The following is a 22,674-nucleotide window of genomic DNA, read 5'->3' as shown; positions in this document are numbered from 1 at the left end:
TTATTTCAAGAAATAATGATGGAACATGTCCCTAACATGGTGAAGGAAACAGACATAGAACCCCAGAAAGTGAAGAGAGTCACAAACAAAATGATCCCAAACAGGCCTGCACCAAGACATATCATAATCAAAATGCCAAAGGTTAAAGACAAAGAGAATCTTAAAAGCAGCAAGAGAAAAGCAGTTAGTTACCTACAACAGAGCTCCCATGAGACTGTCCGATGATTTCTCAACAGAAACTTGAAGTATAGAAGATACTGGCAGGAAACATTCAAAAGGATGAAAACCAAAGATCTACAACCAAGATTACTCTACCCAGCAAAGCTATCATTTAAAATCAAAGAACAGATAAATAACTACCCAGACAAGAAAAAGCTAAAGGAGTTCATCACCACTGAGCCAGTATTTCAAGAAAATCTAAAAGAACAAGAAGAAAAGAAAAAGGAGAAGGAGAAGGAGAAATAAAAAATATGAATGATAAAATGGCTATGACTACATATCTATCAATAAATACTTGATTTTTAAAGATTTTTATTAAAAAATAGCATACAATATTATATTAGTGTCAGGTATACACCATAGTTATTCAACATTTATATACCTAAAGAAATGATCACCATGATAAACCCAACAACCATCTGACAGAATACAATGGCATCACAATATTATTGACTATATTCTCTATGTTGTACATTATATCCCCTTATTTGTTTTATACCTGGAAAATTGAACCTCTTATTCCCCTTCGCCTTTTCCCCACCCTTTTAAAAAATTTTTCAATATTATTTTATATTAGTTTCAGGTGTATAGCATAGTGGTTAGCCATGTATGTATTTACGAAATGATTCCCTTGACTAGTCTAGTACCCACCTGACACTATACATAGTTATTACCATATTATTGACTATTTTCTATGTTTTATTTTACATCCCCATGACCATTTTGTGACTACCATTCTGTACCTTTTAATCCCCTCACCTTCCTCACCCCACCCTCTAATCCCCTCCCATCCAGCAACCATCAGGTTTCAACAATTACTTTAAATGTAAGGATTAAATGCTTCAATCAAAAGACATAGGGTATCTGAATGGATAAGAAAACAAGTCTCCTATATATGCTGCCTACAATAGACTCACTTCAGAATGTAGGACACACACACACTGAAAGTAAAGAGATAGGAAAAATATTTCATAAAAATATAAGTGAAAAAAAAGCTGGTAAAGCCATACTTATACCAGACAAAATAGACTTTAAAACAAAGGCTATAACAAGAGACAAAGAAGGACCCGGCAATTCCACTTCTAGGTATTTATCTGAAGAAACTCATAGCACTAATTCAAAAATACATGTTTCCATATGTTCATTGCAGCACTATTTATAATAGCCAAGATATGGAAGCAACCTAAGTGTCCATCAATAGATGAGTGGATAAAGAAGTAGTACATATATATAATGGAATATTACTCAGCCATAAAAAGAATGAAATCTTGCCATTGGCAAAGCATGGATGGACCTAGATGGTATGATGCAAAGTGAAATAAGTCAGACAGAGAAAGACAAATACTATATGATTTCGCTTAAATAGAGAATCTAAAATAAATAAATAAATAAATAAATAAATAAACAAACAAAACAGAAACAAACTCATAGATACAGAACACATTTTGATGGTTGCCAGATGGGAGAGGCATTAGGGAGATGAGTGAAAAAGGTGAAGGGATAAAGAAGTACAAATTAGTAGTTACAAAATAGTAAAAGGGGGTGCAAATTTTAGCTTAGGGAATATAGTCAATAATATTGTAATAACTATGTTTGGTATCAGAGGGTACCAGATTTATCGTGTTGATCACTGTAAGGTTTACAAATGTCTAATCACTGCATTATATGTCTGAAACTAGTATAATATGTCAAGTATAATTGAAAAAATATTTTAAAAAAGAAGCCCATTTTAAACATCAAAGGCCATGCATTAAAAAGGATGAAGATATATGCCATGCTAATACAAATCAGAAGAAAGGCGGAGTATTACCTATTACCTAAAGGCATTACATAAAGGTAATGGAGTCAATTCTCCAAGATACAACAATCTTTAGTGTCTATACACTTAAAAGCAGAGCATCAAAATATATGAGGAAGAAGCAGAAGTGCAAGGAGAAATAAATAAACCCCCTATTATAGTTGGAGACTTCAACACCCCTCTATTGACAGATCCAGCCAGCAGGAAATCAGTAAGGACATAGTTGAACTGAATAGTACCATTAATCAACCTAATCTAATTGACATCTATAGAATACTTCATCCAATAAGAGCCTGAATTCATATTTCTCAAGCTCACATGGAACATTCATCATGACAGACCATAGTCTGTGCCATAAAACACACCTTAATAAATTTAAAAGAATAGAAATCATATAAAGTATGCTCTCAGCATGCAATGGAATAAAACTAGCTACCAAATAAAGAAAGATAGCTGGAATATCCCAAAATACATGAAAATTAAAGAACACACAGAAATAACATATGGGTCAAAGAAAAAGTTTCAAGAGAATTTTAAAAAAATATTCTGAACTAAATAAAAATTAAAATATGTTGAATGCAGCAAAAGCAATGCTTAGAGGGAAATTTACAGCATTTGATGCATTAGAAGAAATATCTAAAATCAACAACCTAAGTTTCTACCTTAGGAAACTAGAAAAAGAGCAAATTAAATCCAAAGTAAGAAGAAATAATAAAAATTAGAGCAGAAATCAATGAAATAAAAAATAGGAAATCAACAGAGAAAAATTAATGAGACCAAAAGCTATTTTTATGAAAGATAAATAAAGTTCTTAAAATATCTAGCCAGATTAACTAAAAAGAGAGAGAAAACACAAATTACTAATATCAGAAATGAAAGAGGAACCATCACTACCAGATAATAAAAGGATAAAAAATAAATATTATGAACAATCTTATGCCCACAAATTTGATAACTTAGATGGATTGGACCAATATCTTGAAAGATATAATCTACCAAAACTCACACAATGAAACAGATAATCTGAATAGGCCTATATCTATTAAAGAAGTTGAATCAATAGTTAATAATCTTCCAAAATAGAAATTATCAGGTCCAGATGGGTTCACTGGTGTATTCTACCACTTAAGAAGCTATATCAATTCTCTACAATATCTTCCAGAAAATAGAAGCAAAGAGAATGTGTCCCAACTTGTTCTATTAGTCTAGGATTACTCTAATGGAAAAACTAGAAAAGACATTATAAGAAAGGAAAAGTTCTGCTGCACAACATATACCCATAATGAACAATACTGTATTGTATACATAAAAATTTAAGAGATCTCATGTAATAATAATAATAATAATAATAATAATAATACAGACCAATCTCTCTCATGAATACAGATGAAAAATTATCAACAAAAATCAGGGTATTAATTTGCTAGGGCTGCTGTTACAAAGTACCATAAACTAGGTAGCTTAAATAACAGAAATTTATTGTCTTACGATTCTGGAGGATAAATTCCCAAATCAAGGGGTCAACAGCATTGGTTCTTCTGGGTGCTGTGAGAGAAAAATCTCTTCCATTTTCTCTCTTCAGCTTGTAGATGAACATTTTCTCTACATATCTCTTTGCATTGTCTTCCCTCTATTGCACATGTGTTCAAATTCTCTCATAAGAAAACCAGCCATATTGGTTTAATGCCTACCATACTGAACATATTTTAAATCATTTACCTCCATAAGGACACAATCTCCAAATAAAGTCACATTCTGAGGCACTAGGGTTTAGGTAGCACTTCAACATATTAACTTTAACAATTCAACCCATAATAATTAGCAATCAAACCCAACAAGGTATAAGAAGAATTATATACCATGACTAAATGAGATTTATTTCAGGTATACAAGACTGATTCAACATTTGAAAATCAATTAATGTAATCCATCACGATGACAGACTAAAGAAGAAAAAAATCATACAACCATATCACTAGATGCAGGAAAAAAACATGATAAAATCCAGCACATATTCACACACACGACAAACCTCTCAACTTGTTGAAGAATATGAGCAAAAAACCTATACCTAACAGCATACTTAATGATGAGAAACTAGATGTGTTCTGCTAAAGTTGAAAACAAGGCAAGAATGTTTGTTCTCACCACTCCTATTCAACACTGTACTAGAAGTCATAGCTAATGCAATAAGATAAAAAAAGAAATAAAAGGTATACAGATTTGGAAGGAAGAAATTAAATTTTCTTTGTTTGCAGAACACAGATTATATAGGTAGAAAATACCAAAAGATCAACAACAAAACAAAAACTCCAGGAACTAATAAGCAATTATAGCAAGGTTTCAGGATACAAAGCTAATATGCAAATATAAATTCCTTTCTTATATATTAGCAATAAACAATTAGAAGGTGAAATTCAAAACATAATTTACAGTAGTACCAAAAACTACTTAGGTATAAATAAAAATATATATATATATTTACAAGCTATGAATAAAACCACAAATTGCTGACAAAAAGAATCAAGGATCAAAATAAACAGATTGATAGTCCATGTACACGGATAGGAAGATTCGATATTGTCAAGATGTCAGTTCTTTCCAACTTAAGCCATAGATCCAATGCAGTCCCAGTCAAAATCCCAGCAAGTTATTTTGTGAATACTGAACAACTGATTCTAAAGGTTAAGTGGAAAGGCAAAAGACCCAAAACAACCAAAATAATGTTGAAAGAGAAGAGCCAAGTCAGAGGAATGACTCTAAACAACTTCAAGACTTACTATGAAGCTAGAGTAAGCAAAACAGTGTGGTACTGGGAAAAGAACAGACAAATCAACAGAATAGAGGGAACTGAATAGAGAGTCCAGAAAGAGACTCACACAGATAGAGTTAGGAGATCTTTAAGAAAGTAGTGAAAGCAATTCAATGAAGAAAGAACAGTCTTTTCAAGAATTGTTGGACATCACATGCAAAAGCATAAATCAAGACACAGATGTTAAACTTTTCGCAAATATTAATTCAAAGTGAATCATAGACTTAAATATAAAACATAAAACTACAAAACTCCTAGAAAATAACCTGGAGAATATATTGGTAAGCCTGAGTTTCATGATGACTTTTTATATATAACACCAAAAACAGAATTCATAAAAGAAAATAACTGCTATGTTGGACTTAATTAAATTTCAAAACTTTTGCTCTATAAGACAGTTAAGAGAATATACAGCCAAGCCACAGACTGGGAGAAAATATTTTCAAAACACCTATTTGAAAAAGGTCTGTGTAATGCAGAAGTTCCAGGCCTGGAACTTGCTCCTAGCCTTTTGATATCCTGAAAAACAAAACCACGAGGAGAACCAGAGGAGTGGGACATGTCGTTCATCACTCACAAGGCAGGGGAGCCTGATGGCAGCTGGTCTGGCATGCAATAACCACATTAGCCAAGGGCAAACAAAGTTTTGTACACATAAGCAGAGGGAGAGGTAATCTCATTGATAGAGCAGCCACCTTCTCAAGCAGATTGGAGCAGGATGGGCTGCTTAGTTAAAGGAGCAGAAAACGTCTTTGGGAGCAGGCACTGCCGAGAACCCTTTGTTTACTGCCTTCCTTGTGGCTGCTGGCCAAGTAGCCATCATTCTTCTGAGTATGTGGAGGGGATATTTTCTGGATTAACCCCACAGCCTGGTATCCACATATACAAAGGGCAGTTAAAAACTTAACAGTAAGACAACAAATAAGCCAACATTAACAAATGGGCAAAGATCTGAACAGACATCTCATTAACAAAGATATAGAGATGGCAAATAAGCAATACAAAAAGATGCTCCACATCCTATGTCATCAGGGAACTGGAAAGTAAAGCAAAATATCACAACACATCTATTATAATGGCCAAAATCCTGAATACTGACAACACCAAATGCCGGCAAGGATATAGAGCAACAGGAATTCATTGCTAATGGGAATGAAAAATGGTACAGTCACTTTGAAACATTTTGGCAGTTTCTCACAAAATATACTCTTACCATATAATCCAGCAATTGCATTCTTTGGCATTTGCCCAAATCAGGTAAAAATTTATGTCCACACAAAAACCTGCAAACAAAGGTTTATTGCAGCTTTACTCATAATTGCCAAAACATGGAAACCAAGATGTCCTTCAATAGGTGAATGGATAAACTGTGGTAAATACAGACAAAGGAATATTACTTAGTGTTTAAATGAAATGAAATATCAAGTCATGAAAAGACATGGTGGGATCTTCAGTGCATTACTAAGTGAAAGAAGCCAATCTGAAAAGGTTGCACACTGTATTATTCTAACAACATGGCATTCTAGAAAAGGCAAAACTATGGAGATAGTAAAAAGATCCGTAATTGCCAAGATTTAGGGTTACTAGGAGAGATAAACAGGTGAAGCACAGAGGCTTTTTAGGGCCATGAAAATACTCTATATGATACTGTAATGACAGATATATGTCATTATACATTTATCAAACCCCATAGTACAATACCAAGAGTGATCTCCTAACGTAAACTATAGACTTTAGTTAATAATAATAATAATAATAATAATAATAACAACAACAACAATGATGATGATGATGATGTATCAATATGGGGTCATCAATGGAAAGAAATGTATCACATTATTGCAAGATGTCCATAATAGGAGAAACTGGTAGGGGTAACGTGGGCGTATATGGGAACTCTTCTTTCTGCCCAATTTTTCTGTAAATCTAAAACTGCTCAAAAATAGCTTATTATGAAAAAAAAGAATGGAAGGAGTGAATTGAATTCTCAGTCCTTATCTTACTTCATCTACAGGCAGCATGTGACATAGTTATCAATCGCTCCTTGAAACACATAGACAATGAGAGGACTAAGTTTAAAACCTCTTTTTCCATGTTCTAAGCCTTAGAGGAGACAGGTTGTCAATGGGAGTTGAAACTGAATGAATGTAGAAAAAAGGGGATTAGATCAAAAAGGATTCTACTCAAATTGGGTGATTACTTATTCCAGTGAGAAACTGAAAAAAGAATATGTACTCATACTGGAAGGAAGATATATTTTTTACAAGGTTGGGTGCATGGCACATTATAGCACAACACTGCAATAAGTGTCCTGGGCACGTATACAGCTCTGAAAATGGGGTAACCTTAGGGAACTTATTTCACCTCTCTGCCAGTTTTCTCATCTGTAAAACAGGGAAAATTATGCCTGCCATGTGGGTTTATTATGAACAACAACTTAATATGGATCTGACAGCATATTATAAACCATAAGAAGTGATTATTACAGAACAGTGTGACCCAGAAGAAATAATACATTTAGATTTTCACTGAAAAATTGTTATGGCTATAGCAATTAAAACCCTGCAGTGTTTTAACTTTACAAACAGAAACCTCCTTTCAGGTAAACCAGTGGTTCTCGACTTGGGCTATAAACCACAGGCACTTTAAAAGAAAACAAAACAAACAAAAAGTGGAATATGCAGACCCAACCCCACAAAACTGATTTTTTGAAGCTCTACAGGTGATTCTAATGTGTAGTCATCATTGTGAACCACTGAATTATTTCAAACAATATGTAAATAAAATTTGTGGCTAAGAAAAACTTAGACATGGAAAATCCATGGAATATGAAATCACCAAAATATGTATATTTTAGGGCAGTGGTTCTCATGCTTAGCTTAATATTGGAATCGACTGAGGAACTTTGAAAAAAGACTGATGCCTGAGTTCTACCCCTAGAGATTTTGATATAATCAGTCTTGCGAGTTTGAAAAACTTCCTCAGGTTCTAGCATGCAGCAAAGGTTGAGAATCATACCTTTAGGGGATTACAACTTTATCCTCTTATTTTCGAGAGTGAGGTTCCAAGATTTACCCCCAAATATAGGAACAAAAACTATAACAAAATAGAGAAGTTACTATACACCAAGTGTTGTGTTTTACATCTTATATTTCATTTTAATCTTTACTACAACCCAATGCAGTTATGCTTGAGAGAGAAAAAAATCTCTTTTGATCACCTGTTCCTAGTACTCTATCCTGAGAGGTCATTCTTAAAACTGTTCTCCAATACTGGAAGTCTTAGCCAGAGCAATTTTAACGAGATAAACAAACAAAAGATATGCAAATTGTAAAAGAAGTAAAATTATCTCTACTGACAGAAGACATAACCTTATATAGAGAAAAATATAAATATTCCACCAAAAAAACAGTAAACAATATTTTTAGTAAAGTTGCAAAGTACGAAAATCAAGAAACAAAAATCAGCTGAGTTTCTATACACTAACAATGACCAATCTGAAAAAAAAAATAAAACAATTCCATTTACTATAGTATCTAGAAAGATAAAATACTTAAGAATAAACTTAACCAAGGAAGTAAAAGACTTGTACACTGAAAACTAGAAGGCATTGCTAAAACAAATCAAAGAAGGTACAAAGAAATGGAAAGATAGTCCATGCTTGGTAGGCTTAATATTGTTAAAATGTCCATTCTACCCAAAGTGATCTACAGATTCAATGCATTTCCAATCAAAATCCCAATGGATTTATTCTTTTGCAGAAATAAAAAAAAAATCCTAAAACTCATATGGAATCTCAAAGGATCCCAAGTAGCCAAATAATCTTGAAAGGCAAGAATAAAGCTAGAAGTCTCACAATTCCTGATTTCAAAACATACTACAACAGTTATCAAAATGGAGTGATACTGGAAAAAAAAGATATATATAGAATGGAATGGAATAGAAAGCACAGAAATAACCCTTGTGATACGGCCAAATGATTTTTGACAAGGGTGCCGAGACTATAGAATGTGGAAAGGACAGTCTCTTCAACAAATGATGTTGAGAAAACTGAATATTCACATACCAAAGGAAAAAAAATGGAGCAGGATCTTTAACTTATATCATATGCAAAAATTAATTCAAAATGAATTACAGACCTAAATATAAGACCAAAATATATATGATTCCTACAATAAACATAGGGAAATAGCTTCAGGACATTGGATTTGGCTATTCTTGGATATGACAAAAAACACAGGCAGTGAAAGTAAAAATAGATGATTGGGAATATATCAAATTTTAAAACTTCAGTATATCAACTGGGTGAAAAAGTAACCTACAGAATGGAGAATAATATTTGCAATTCATGTATCTGGAAAGGGGTTACTATCTAGAATATATAAAGAACTTCTACAACGCAACCAAAAAAAAAGCAAACAAATAACCCGATTTAAAAATCTACAAAGGGAGGGATGTCAGAAACATAGTAGAATGAGAGACACCCTAGATCTCTCCCCTTGAAACAATAGTAAGCTGAACATATAAAACTCAATGACAACAAAAAAACACACCCAAACTGCACACTAGTGCTCCTGAGCGTGGAATCTGCTCATAAGAGCTACTATAGGTCAGAACCCTGGGAGTCAGACGGTAAACTGGTAGAAACAAAGAAGCTTCCTCTTGCAGCCAGAGCTCCCTGCAGGAGGAGGGGGAGGAGAGAAAGTGCACTGGTTCCCTGAACAGACCTAACTAGGAGAGCTGTAAGCTCCATGCAGTGGGCAGTACCCAGGGATAAGAACAGAAAACAGAGAATTGGGGACGCCAGAGAAACAAGAGTTGATTATTACCAAGCACGGTTGCAAAATGAAGGTTGAGCCGTAATCCCCATCCTCCAACCCAGAGGGCCCCTCACTCCATATCCTCCATGACCAAACACCATGGAGCCCAAGGAAAACTCAGCAGATGCTACCGAAACTATCACTAACACTGACAGGGACTGAGACTGAGGGTAGGGAGTGTGATTGAATATTTAGAAGGAAAAAAAGGTATTATTAAAACTTTATATAAAGCAGGAATCTGAGAGGCATAGACACTACCTTCTGGAAACCAAAAGAAAAATGTCATCTTAGGAACAGGCTAAAGAGAGACTTTTATACAATAAATCATTCAGGAAAAAGAAAGAATACACTTCCATTAATACTCAGTCAGAGAAATAGTCCATTAAATACCATGAACAAAAAAGATGACAAGGCAGCTCAGAAAGAAAGCAAAATCTCCATAAAATAAACTTAAAGACAAAGAAATATGTGACTTAAATGATAGAGAATTCAGGACGGTACTTCTGAAAAAAGTCAATGAGGGAAGGAAAAAAATGGTGTAGATGATAAATGTTTTGTTCATCCCTCTTGCGAGCGAATCAAAGTTGTGACAGAATCACAGAGCAAACAGCAAGGAAAGTCACCTGAGATCTAGGTGAAAAGCCCTACAACTAGGGAGAGAAATAAGAAATCACCCTGCAATGGGAAGAGGTAGGACAGGGCAAGGACATGAGGCTTCCCGGTCCCCAGCAGCTGAGTGGGACGGAGGCCATAGCAGTGGCAGCTGCAGGCACCTCTTAAAGGGGCTGTGTCCATGAGCAAACTTTCACGGTCATGGATCTGCTCACTCTGAGCAGCACCGCCAGTTCAGCTGTGAGGAGGGCACCAGGGATTTACAGGGGAACATGAGTTTTTGGAGTGAGGGCCAGTGGCTAGGGTCTCTCCTGGATAGAAGTGCCGGCAGTATCCACTGTTCCTCTGTTGAACCCTATCCCTTCCCAGTGTGTTGATGCAGCACCGCCAAAGTTGACACATCATCAAACTGGAAAACAGAGTCGCTCCACCAGGAAGATTCCCTGAAACTCCACCTTTCCCAACACACGGCCTGTCCCAAGCCACATACAGGTGTATCCTTGGCGAGTCAGGTGCTACTTGCTGAGCAGAGCCAAGACTCACACTACTATCAGCTGGCCTCGGTTTCTGGTGTGGCCTTTTGAGGCAACTATATGCACTGCATCTGTGGATTGCTTGCTGAATCTTAACAGGTAGACTGGGAGTGGTACAGGCTGAGGCTAACCTTGTCCTGCAGCTTAACCCCTCTAAGGACTGTGCTACTGATCACATACTAAACAAACCCATGCTGGTAAGAGCGGGAGACTTAAGAGCTTTGCTTAGTACATAGAAACAGATGCAGAAAGTCAGCCAAAATGAGAAGACAAAGAAACAGAAACCACATGAGAGAACAGAACAGAGATCCAGCAAGAATGAAGTCAAGCAATCTAATGGATGCAGAGTTCAAAACACCTGGTTATAAAGATGCTCAATAAACTTAGGGGAAGTATAGATGCATTCAGTGAGAACTTTTACAAAGGGATAAAAAACATAAAAATGGAAATGGAAACTATAAAAGAGAAATGGTCAGAAATGAAGAACACATCATCTGAGATGAAGAGTATATTAGATGGAAAAAACCAGAGTAGATAAAGAAGAGAATTGAACCAACAATATAGAGGATGGGGGAGCCAAGGGCACTCAATCAGAATGGCAAGAAAAAAGAAGCCAAGACTATAATAATAATAATAATGTAAGGAGCATGTGAGACACTACTAAATGTAAAAATTATCGTGCTATAGAAGTACCTAAGGAGAATAAGATGTTGAAGAGCTATTTGAAGAAATAATGATGAAAAACTTCTCTTACCCGGTGAAGGAAATAAACATACAACTCCAGGAAGCTCAGAGAGTCCAAAGAAAGAGGAACCCAAGGAGGCCCACACCAAGATGCATCATAATGAAAATGCCAAAGGTTAAATACAAAGAGAGAATCTTAAGAGGAGTAAGAAAAAACAGTTAGTTACCTACATGGCAGCACCCATAAGGCTGGCAGCTGATTTCTCAAAAGAAATTGTGCAGGACAGAGGGGCTTGGCACAAAATATTCAAAGTGATGAAAACCCAGCGTCTAAAACCAAGAATATTTTATCCAGCAAAGCTATCATTTAGAGTGAAAGGACAGATAAAGAGGTTCCCAGAAAAAAATAATTAAACGATTTATTATCACCAAGCTAGTATTACGGGAGTTAAAGGGACTTCTTTAAGAAGAAAAACCATGGATCAAAAACAGAAATAAAAAAGGGTAATAACAACATTTCTATCAATGAGTTTCTCAAATGGAAAAGAATTAAGTGCTCCAACCAAGAGAGAGTGACTGAATGGATAAAAAAACAAGACCCCCTACATATGCTGCCTACAAGAGGCTCAATTCAGATTAAAAGTCACATACAGACTAAAAGCACGGAGATAGAGAAAGATACTGCCTTGATGGACCTAAATAGTAGTATAAATAGTACTGAGCTGAATGAAAAGGGAAGGATAGAGAAAGACAAATATCACATGATTTCATGTACATGTAGAATCTAAAGAATAAACAACAAGATCAAAAGTAATAATAGATTAAATATAGAGAATATTTTGAGGGCTACCAGATGGGAGGGGGGTTGGATAGAGACAAATAATAGAGAGAATAATAACAAAAAGGGGAGGATTCAAATTTGCAAAAGGAGATGGACATAAGGCACACGCAGAAAATGGCTTACTACACATACATATGTGTGTGTTTGTGTGCATGTGTGTGTATATATATACACAGATAAACTATTGTCTACATATTCATAATGGTAACCACACACCAAAGATTCAGATCTGAATTATATAACATAAACAGAAGGACCAGAGGGGAAAATCCACAAAACCCAAACAAAATTAAAAAAAACAAAAACAAAAACAAAAAACAGACACACGAGGACAAAGAAACAATGGAAACACCAAGCTACCACACAGCAAAAGATAAAATAGTTATAGGAAAACTTCATATTTCAATAATCATCCTAAACTCACCAAAAAAGGCACAGAATTGCAGATTGGATAAAAACAAACGAACAAACAAACAAAACCACCAAGTCATATACTGCCTCCAGGAGACACATCTCAGTTCTAAAGACAAATATAGACTCAAAGTTAAAGAGTAGAAAATGATATTTCAGTAGAAAATGATATTTCTGAATGCCAAAATTATATGGCATTCAGAGAAAAGCAGGAGCAGAGATATTAATATCAGATGACATAGACTTCAAAATAAAAAAGGTAAAGAAAGATACTGAGACACTTGATAATGATAAAAGAAATCATAAACCAAGAAGACATAACACTTATTAATACCTATACTCCCAATAGGGGAGCCCAGAAATATATAAAGCAATTACTAACAGAACTAAAGGGAGAAACAGACCAAAACACGATTATTGCACGAGACCTAACACCCCAATATTGGATATGGACAGATCATCCAAACAGAAAATCAATTGAAAAAAAAAACGAAAAGAAAAAAAATAAGAAAGAAAGAAAAAAAGAAAGAAAAGAGGTTTAACTACCACAAAGTACTATACAGATTCTAATTCCCAGGGAGGCCACCCGATTGCTTTGTTTTGTACTTCTGATCTGTAGACTGAGCCCTAACATTTAAAAGATCTTTGCTCTTGGGGAGCTGTAGACCAGACATGGTGTTAGGTTTGGTGGTGGGGGGGGGGTGGCGTTGCTTGTTTATTTATTTCCATTTCCATTCTGGGATGGGAGGAAGGGAGAGAGGAAATCAGGTGTACCTCAGAGGTCTCAGAATCCATTTACTATCCTGATTTGCCACAATTATCGGTTATAACTTGGTTACACTGCAAAAATAAATAAAGAAGAGACATCTGGCTCCAGGAGAACCAACAGTGTAATGATATCCATCAGCCATACACATGTCCCACATAAGCCCTGCTCCGTGTGGAATCACCTCTGACAACAGAGAACATTCATCATGAAAACAACTGCTGCACCCTGAACATATCAAAATGGCTTTCTCCTACTTTCGAGACAAGCACCTCTGATTAGATCTCTTCTTTAAAGTAGTAACTAAGAAAATATGCAACAGGGTAGGAGGGAGGAAAGGAAAAGGTAGAGTGCGAATGAAATCTTCTGTGTCAAGATGTACAGGTCATTTGAAGTAAGTGTTAAAAATACAATCCAGACTTAGCCTTGAATTATGTCTCCTCACACTCTATTTTTCAGCACTCCTCCAATAAAGAAAATTTGAGACTCAGAAAAAAATGCTACATTTCACAGTCCGCACATCTATCATCATGTACTCAGAGCACTTAAGTAACAATGAAATTTCCAGACTGACACTAGCATTTCTCGAAGCATATTCTAAGAACCCTGGTTCCACAGGATGTTAATTAGTGTACACACACACACATACACACACACACAGTTTTGCAGTCAGGTTAGGAAAACACTGGGTTGAACAAATATAAACAGGTTTCTTTATTGCAGGGTTTCTCAGAGATTTTATAGGTGAAAATTCACTATGAAACTCTACAGAGTTTATAGTATCAACATATTTCACCTTAGAATCCTTTTTATTTCTTTAAATAGTTTATCTTGTGGGACTAGTAGTCCTCAGGAACAAGGTTTAGGAAATGCTGTTATAATACAAACTACTCATTTTATTGAAGCAGTACAGTGCAGGGGTTAAGAGCACAGGCTTTTGAGTCTCAGAGTGTCTGTTTCACATTCTGGTTTTCAGCAAGTTGCTCAAGCTTTCTGGGTCTTGATTTCTATATCTTTAAAATGAAGGCAATAATAGCGTTGTAAGTGTTAAATGAGTATATAAACATTCCTGATAAGCACTTAGAATAGTGCCTGGAACATAGTAATTGTTCAAGAAAAGTTAGATATTATTATTTTGCCCACAAGGAAAATGAAACTTAAGGTCACGCAGCATGTCAGTCACAGGGCTGGGACTAGAACCCAGGTCTCCTGACTCTCTGTCCAGTCTGGGTTTCACAAATAATGAAAATGTCTCTGGAGCTCATCAAAAAATCTTTCTAAAACTTTTAAGCATGGTACCACAAAACCACAAAATGCTATCTAAAAACACACTAACCTAAAACAAATCCCAGTGGTTTCTAGGAATACGGCTTAGTAGGAGGTTCCCAAGTATAAAGTGAAATCAAAGAAAGAGGTTTTGGTGGTGAGGAAAATTATTCCAAAGCCTACTAAATGGTGGCCAACATGCCAGACCACTGCCACCAGGGCTTCATGGATAGCCTCTCTCTTTGCACTGTAGTACCAAGAGTCTTCCTGGATACTCAGGAAAATATCCCTCTTTGAGACAGGCAGATCTTCAGACATCCCAGAATTAGTGTATACTAGAATCTCTACTATTGTTTAGCTCTGATTGAAACAGAAAGGGAATACAGTTATGGAGCATTCAACATGTACCAGGCCCTTATCAGTACCTTATATCTTAATCTTTACCATAGTCCCAAGAGGTAAATATTATCCCCATTTTAGAAATGAGGAAAATGATAGAGAATTTGAGTGATTTGACCAAGAACTCACTAATAATACATCTGGAATTCAAACCCAGCTCTGTCCATGTTTGTTTGTTTTTTCCCACTATATTACACTATTTCCTAGACTAAAAGAATGAAAACGAAGCCAAATGAATTTGGACTTTTGAGAACTAGAAGGGGAGTACAATCCCCACCTCTAGAAATCACATTTCCTTGACAATAAAAAATACTTTACCCAGTTTTATCATGATTTATTCTGATCTTGCCTCTTTCCTAAATGATTGAGGTGGCTTATAATTAAAGACAGATCTACGATTAGGTTATTAGTACAGGAAATCAAAGCCATGAAAAGGAAGAGGAAATAATTATGCTAAGTACAAGAGCTAATGTAGTTAATATGACTGAACATTAAATTTGTTTCTTTGTTTCCTGGAAGCCAAGCCAAAAATTATCTTTTAGGAAAGCTTAACCTAAATAGTAATCTTGAGAGCAGATAGTGTGGATTGAAAAGCACTTTGTAAACAGTAAAGTACTATAAAGTGTTATTACTTATTATTATCCAGAATAGCATTCTATGCCCGCCTGGCATTTCCAATTATTTTGACTCTAGTTTCAGTGATAATTCCACACAATTTATCATAGTCTGAACCAGCTGAGCATACTAACCAACAAAAAGACAATGCTGGTTCTGTCACTTGGTAGATGTTTGACCGTGGACAAGAAAATTTAGTCATCTGGGCCTAGCTTTCACATTTATGAAATGAGAGGCTTGAACTAGCACTAGATGATCTATTCATTCATTCTTTCATTCATTCATTCACCGGTGGATTGTTGAACTTACATACCATGAAATTCACTTGTTTTAAATGCAAAATTCACTGATTTTTTTAGTAACTTTACAAAGTTGTACAACCATCAGAATATAATTTTAGAGCATTTTTATCATGACAAAAAGAAACTACATTCCCATTCCTCATTAACTTTTAAAAGTCCTTTCATTTATATTCTACATTACTAGACTTAACAAAGCTTTAGCAGCTCTTTGTTACTTATAGAACCAAGTTTAAATTCCTCAGTTTAACATTCAAGGTCCTCTACAATCTACAAAACCTCTCTCCAACTTAATTCTTTGAAAAGTTCCTCTCACTGCCTTGCCCTAGTGAGTTACCTTCCCCTGAGCTTCCACTCTTACAGTTCCCTTGGTAGTGACACCCTCTCACCTTCTCAGTCTTTACAAAGTAAAATCCTATTATTCAGACTCAGTTTAAATGCCACACTTTCCATAAGCTTTCTTCATTTCATTCTCCCCTCACTCATCTACAACTGGACCTCATTTGCCTTTAAACTCCAATAGCATTTCATTGCTCCCTCTTATGAAAGTTCTCACTTTCATTCTTGGATCATCACTTTACTTGATTAGAGACCCTAGAAGGTAGTTGCTATATCTAAGACAGCTATGTATCCCTAATAACTCCCAACATGGGGTAGTGTAAAGAATAACTAATAATGATGGTGATGATAATGATGATGAGAATGATGAGGATGATGATGACTGATAATTGGTAGCTAAATTAAGCATCTATGATGCACCAAGCACTGGTCTAAGCACTTTTACAAATATTTGTTTAATCCTTATAACAACCTTGTGAGATAAATACTATTATTATCAATACTATTTTACAGATAAAGAAACTGAGGCATAGAGAAGTTACATACTTGTTAAGATCACAAAGTTAAGTAGCAGAGTTGAGATCTGAATTCAGACAGTCTGGTTCCAGTGCATACACTCTAAACCAAGGGTCCCCAACCCCTGGGCCGCAGATCGGTACTGGTCTGTGACCTGTTAGGTACGGGGCTGCACAGCAGGAGGTGAGCAGTGGGCAAGCAACTAAAGCTTCATCTGTATTTGTAACTACTCCCCAGTGCTAGCATCACCATCTCAGTTCCACCTCAGATCATCAGGCATTGGCTTCTCATAGGAGCACTGGTCCCTTGTGCCAAAAAGTTTGGGAACTGCTGCTCTAAACCACTACAGTAAATTTCCAAGGCAGTTGAAACTCAATTAATGATAACAAAATTCCTAATAAATAAGGTTCCATTCCCGAATGGAAAGTAATTAAGAATTCTAGGTGCCAATTGACACAGAAGTGATGGAGATAGAGAAAAGTACAAAGAAAAATTTCTGACTCAGTTAGGAAAGTCACTAAACTTATGTATGGGTAGGCCTGAGGGAGTACAAAAATCGCTGCTAAATCCTAAGGTTATAACTTAAAAAGACAATTCGTCTCTCACACACAAGTAGTAAGAGTGAAAAATTGGTAGTGTCTACTCTAGCTTAATGTATGCCTGTCCTATGATGGAGAAATTCCACTCCTGTGTACATCCCGACAAAAATGCAAATGTATGTATATCCATCAAATGTTCTATTTTTAACAGCCAGAACTTGAAAGTCCCCAATAACAGAAGACTGGATAAATCACACGTGGCATGTTAACAAAATGGAATACTATTATCTATAAGGAATAATATGGATGAATCTTTCAAATACAATTTTAGTCAAAATAAGCCAGACATGAAAGTATATAATGTATGAATCCATTTATTTTAAGTAAAAAAAGGGCAAACTAATCTCTTCTGTTAAGAAGTCAGGATAGTGGTTACCCTTGAGAGGGGTATTGACTAGAAGAGGAATGAGATGACCTCTGGTCATGTTCTGTTTCTTGATCTGGGTGCTGGTTACATGGGTATGTGAAGTTTGTGAATATTCACGGATTATAAACTTATCTATAAACTTTTCCAAATGTATGTTACACTTCAATACAGTTTTTTTTAAACTCTTCCTGAGAAAAAGATGCTAGCAAGAACCAGAAATAAAAGTCACTTTTGCCCCTGACATGCAGAATAAATAAGAAGCTCATGGTTATCTTTTTAACCTGAGATGGACAAGACAGAAATCTCTCCCTTTTTTGGAAATGGTGAGTTAACAAGAGAGAGGCTATGTTAATCCTTAGCCCTTAGTGCAACCCTAATCCTTTCCAGAAATTTATAATAATAAAATAAAATAAATGGACTTGTGGCAGTATACCACCTGTGAGCTGTGACAGCCCAGCCAGGCACCAAAAGAAATAACAATTTTATTTAAAGAACTAAGTCTTCATTTGGAGTTTTAATTTGTGTTCCAAGACTCACAATACTATCTATGCAGTACAAATGGAGTCCAGCCATGCCAGTTAAAATTTTTTTGAGCACTAACCTCATTCCCATACCAGTTTAAAACTGAGCACTCTTATCTTTATTAGGCAAGTCACTTCACCTCTATGGGTCTGTTTCCTCATCTGTAACACAGAAATAATAAAAGTACCTCCCTTATAGGTAGATGTAAGGATTTAAGATCTATTTCATGTAAAGTAATTAGCACAGTGCCTGCCATAGTAACTCATTGAGTATTTAACTATAGCAGGATAATGGTATCTTCTTCCTTACCATACAGCTAGACCAGTTTATAGCTTTAATCCCCTAACAGAAGGATTTTAATATTTTAAATGTTTTAATATTATAACATTGAAGCACAAGGGCAGTTTTGCCTCCTCCTCTTCCCCAGGTCAAAAGAAAAACAAAGGGAGTATTCAGATGAGCTAATTTTGAAATGGGCAAGTAGGATGATCCAGGGTTAGATGGGTGGGGAGAAGAGGAAGATAGACAGCAGAAGCCCCATTCCTTTGATGATGCCACCTTCCTATACCATGCCAGGGAAACTGGCTAATGACATGACCTGTAAAGGAAAGGATCAAGAAAAAGGTAAGGCTGGTTGCTACAAGGGATGTGGTTATCTTCAACAGAGAAGGAGGCCTAAAGAAAAAGGAGTCAGGAAAGAAGAGATTTGAAGGTTGGACTTCCTGCTTTGCCCATCAGGCAGCATCAAAATCTTAAGTCAACAACTAGGCAGGAAACTTTTCTAGTTAAAAAGAAGCTTTCCTACACAAACTTTGATTTAGTCCTCACAACTATCCTAAATGAGCAAAGCAAATTTCATTATCCCTATTTGGTAGAGAAGGGAAAAATTACAGAGGTTAAGAAATTTGTCCAAAGTCATCAGCTAGTGGTTGGGAGAACCAGCATTCTAATTAAAGTTTCTGGCTTCAAAATCGATGCTCTTTTGATTACAACATACTGGGCTTTTATGTAGACTTCAGTTAACGTAGGTAACGTCTGTTATGACTGACAGGGAAAAAAAATTAAGCAAAGACTAGTTGTGAACTCTTCTTGATCTTTGGATGGCAGAAAGAAAACTGAGAGGAGGGAGGTAGATTTGGGAAGGGACTATCGTTGAGGAGGGAAAAAGTATGGTCTGAAAAGTAGAAGCGGATCTAACTGGGAGTCTGCTGTAAACAAGCGCCAACTGGCCTGGCAATGACACCTTCCGGGTTTTTTTCACCTGGATGAGTAAAGCCAGGTCCATTCTGCTACCCCTCCTCCTTTTTCCACAGCCCAGATTGGGCTAGAGAGATGCTGTTGCCCCCCAAAACCCACACACGCATGCCGGGGAGCTGGGGCGTGGAAGGCGGTGGTGGTCTGGGCAGCCATCTGTGCAGCTGTCTGCTGGTTAGGGGCCGAGGGAGCCAACAGGAAGGCAGGGAAACGCTGAAAAAAGGAACTCTCCGGGAGGCAATGCCATGTGGAGTATTCGAGAAAGGCGGCTACAAGTGCAGCAAGTGTGTGTAAAATGGGGTGTGTGAAGTAATGGCTGTGGTGCCGGGAGAAGCTGAAGTAGAAATCATAGGGCAGGGAAGGATCCGGCAGTCGCTCCCCGGGTGCAGGGACAGCGTCGCACGAGGGGATGGTTGACGCAGACCACCTTTCCTCCGCGACGCTGCCAACACTGCCCACAGGCCGTTCAGGAGTAGAGTTCAGTTTGGCTGAAAGGGAGTGTGAAACAAGGAGATAACGTGGGTCCTGGCGCAAGAAGGGGGCGTCAAAGGGCACCCTGAGAAAGCTTGACGAGTGTAGCTAAACTCCCAGCTGAGCACCTATAGGGAGTTCGCAGCTCCCTGCATCGCCTAACTCTTCTCCTTACCTTGGGCACCGTGATGTGGTCCATGACTGCAGTTCCCGCCAACTGAAACTCTTAGTACTTTCACGGCGCCTGCAGCTGCCCGCCACCCGCCGCCGACGCCCCCTGGTCCAGTAAGAGCTCCAGCCCCCGGCCTCCCTGTCTTGGCTCAAACTCTCGTTACTTGGGCCTCACTAAGGCTCCTATCGCGACACTATGCTTGTGGCCGCTCCCGCCATCTTGCTTTCTGGCAGATGCCCTTTTCTCTGGGGAACTGGTCTGATTCAAGCAATAGGTTTGGCCCAGAGGTTAAGTCCTAGACTCAAGTACTAACACCCTTCTCACACTTCTTAATGCAGTAAGGATTCTGAGCACCAATATAATTCCACTACTTTTTAATGTTAACAGTAATGGCACCCAGCAGAGATAGACTCTCCCTTAGTGGCAACTAGGTTTCTGAAGAGCTTCCTAGCTGTAAGACCTTGGGAAAGTCACCGTGGAATTTTTTGAAATGGTTTATAAACATTCTCCCCTACCTTCCTTTACAAGTCTACCGCTATAAACCTAATTAAGGCCTGGACAATGGCAGTAGCCTCATAACTTTTGTCATTACAAATGTGGAAAAAGGACCAAGGGCCCACTGGGCCGCATCTCAGATGAAGTTCAGATAGGTGTAGTCACTCAGTGGTGTTCTCTGAATCAGTCTTGTGAAACAGTCTAGAGGTGGAAAACCTGAGTTTTACTCTCAGGACTGCCACTAACTTGCTGTGTGACCTTGGGCAAATCATGTCACCACTCTGGGCCTTAAGTTGACAAATGTTACAATAGAGTATTAGCCACTATTGCTTTGGTCATTTCTGGCTCTATTATTGTGCTGTTATGGTTTGCAATCTCACCTCCCCTACAAAGTGATTTCTCTCTTCCTTGAGTGTCCATAACACTTGCAAGTTAAACTACTCATCCATCATATTCTGCCTTCTCCCCAAGCCTAAAAGCCCTTCCCTCATTCTATGGCCCAATTACCCTTTGAATTGTCATTCCATGAATTTCAGTCCTTTTACTGCCAAAGCTCTCAAAAGAATAGTCTTCACTTAACCATTGCCTACACTTCTTCATAACACTCACTCTTCCCTAGCCACCCCCATCAATTGGCACTTTTAAGTCATCCTGGACTCCAATTGCTGTATCCAGTAGCTCTACTCAGTGTTCACCCTCTAATTGTTTTGCAGCATTTAACACTGTCAATTCATATTTCTTTTTGACACTCTTTCTTTCCTTGGACTTTGTTATAAAGAAGACTGTATCCCAGCTCCTCTTGATCCTTCTTTAGCCATTTTCCTGGCTTTTGTCCTCATTCCTCTTCTGTTTTATTTTCTTTAGTAATCTTGATCTCTTTCTCTGGTTCAATTCTTATGCCCTGGTAGGGGACTCAGAAATTTATATCTCAAGTCCTGTGACCTTTCTTCTGAGTTCAAATTTGGAACAACCACTGTCTTCTGAGACTTCGACTTTAGTGTTTCTGCTAACATATTAAAGACATCTTGGCCAAAAACAAATTCATCTTGAACAACCAAAGTGACTCCATCTTAGGTATAAGACTCCATCTTAAGTACAGGCCAGTTCCTGGAAAAGCTGCAGATAGCGAGACGATCACCCCACCCTAGACTCAGCCAACCAGAGCAGCTATGGAAAGTAACTCCAAATTCCCCGCCTTGTTCCTTGGCGCCATCACCCAGCCAATCCTGCTAAGCGACAAGCTCGTTGTACCAATCCTGTAACGCCAAGACATCACTCCCCATGCTTACGATGATTTTTCCCTTCAAATACTCCTGAAGCCCTATGTTCGGACCGCCTCCTACTCACTGCTGCATCAGTGTGCAGACTGCAGTCCAGACTCGAGTCTGAAATAAACTCCCTCTTGCTCTTGCATCTGCGTCGGCTTCTTAGTGATTCATGGAGATACGAGTCGGGGCATAACAATCTTTCACACCCTTCTCCTTACCCCTGCACTCTCCCTCCTCTGTCACCTGCTCTTTCTCAAGTTTTTCGTATCCCTATTAATGCCACCACCATACACTCAGTTTCTTAAAACCTCATTTTGATGATATTTGTGGTAGTGAAAAGGGGTATGGACTCCAGGTTCAAATTCCAGTTCTGCTATTTGTTAATGGTGAATAACCCTGGGCAAGTTACACAACCTCTCTGGGTGTAACTTTTCTCATCTATAAACCCATTCTGATAAGGTGCTTGGGAGGATTGAAACAGGTAACATATACTATAAGATGACAAGTTTGCCTTCTTTTCCTCAACTCAATTATCAAACATGTCATTCTGTCTTGCAGATGATTACCTTGAAGCTGTTAGAAAGGAACTTTCACAT

General features: G+C 37.3%; 1 protein-coding gene across 10 annotated transcripts in view; it reads right to left on the bottom strand.

The window, feature by feature from the left end:
* MTMR8 (myotubularin related protein 8) overlaps window positions 1-20,432 on the bottom strand; it is a 162,683-nt gene extending 142,251 nt beyond the window's left edge. For 6 of the 10 annotated variants that reach the window (XM_036226710.1, XM_036226712.1, XM_036226707.1 and 3 more), the window contains exon 1: window positions 20,319-20,432. In XM_036226710.1, the coding sequence (XP_036082603.1) occupies window positions 20,319-20,342 (24 nt within the window). In that variant the 5' untranslated portion in view covers window positions 20,343-20,432. Of the gene's footprint in view, window positions 1-6,042; window positions 6,113-20,318 lie in introns of all 10 variants that reach the window. The other 4 variants (XM_036226703.1, XM_036226705.1, XM_036226713.1 and 1 more) reach the window with 3 other exon arrangements.
* Between the last annotated feature and the right edge of the window lie 2,242 nt (window positions 20,433-22,674).

Source organism: Rousettus aegyptiacus, unplaced genomic scaffold, assembly GCF_014176215.1.
Source record: "Rousettus aegyptiacus isolate mRouAeg1 unplaced genomic scaffold, mRouAeg1.p scaffold_m13_p_9, whole genome shotgun sequence".
In the NCBI taxonomy this organism is placed as follows: Eukaryota; Metazoa; Chordata; class Mammalia; order Chiroptera; family Pteropodidae; genus Rousettus; species Rousettus aegyptiacus.
This window is presented reverse-complemented; position numbering and strand designations above follow the sequence as displayed.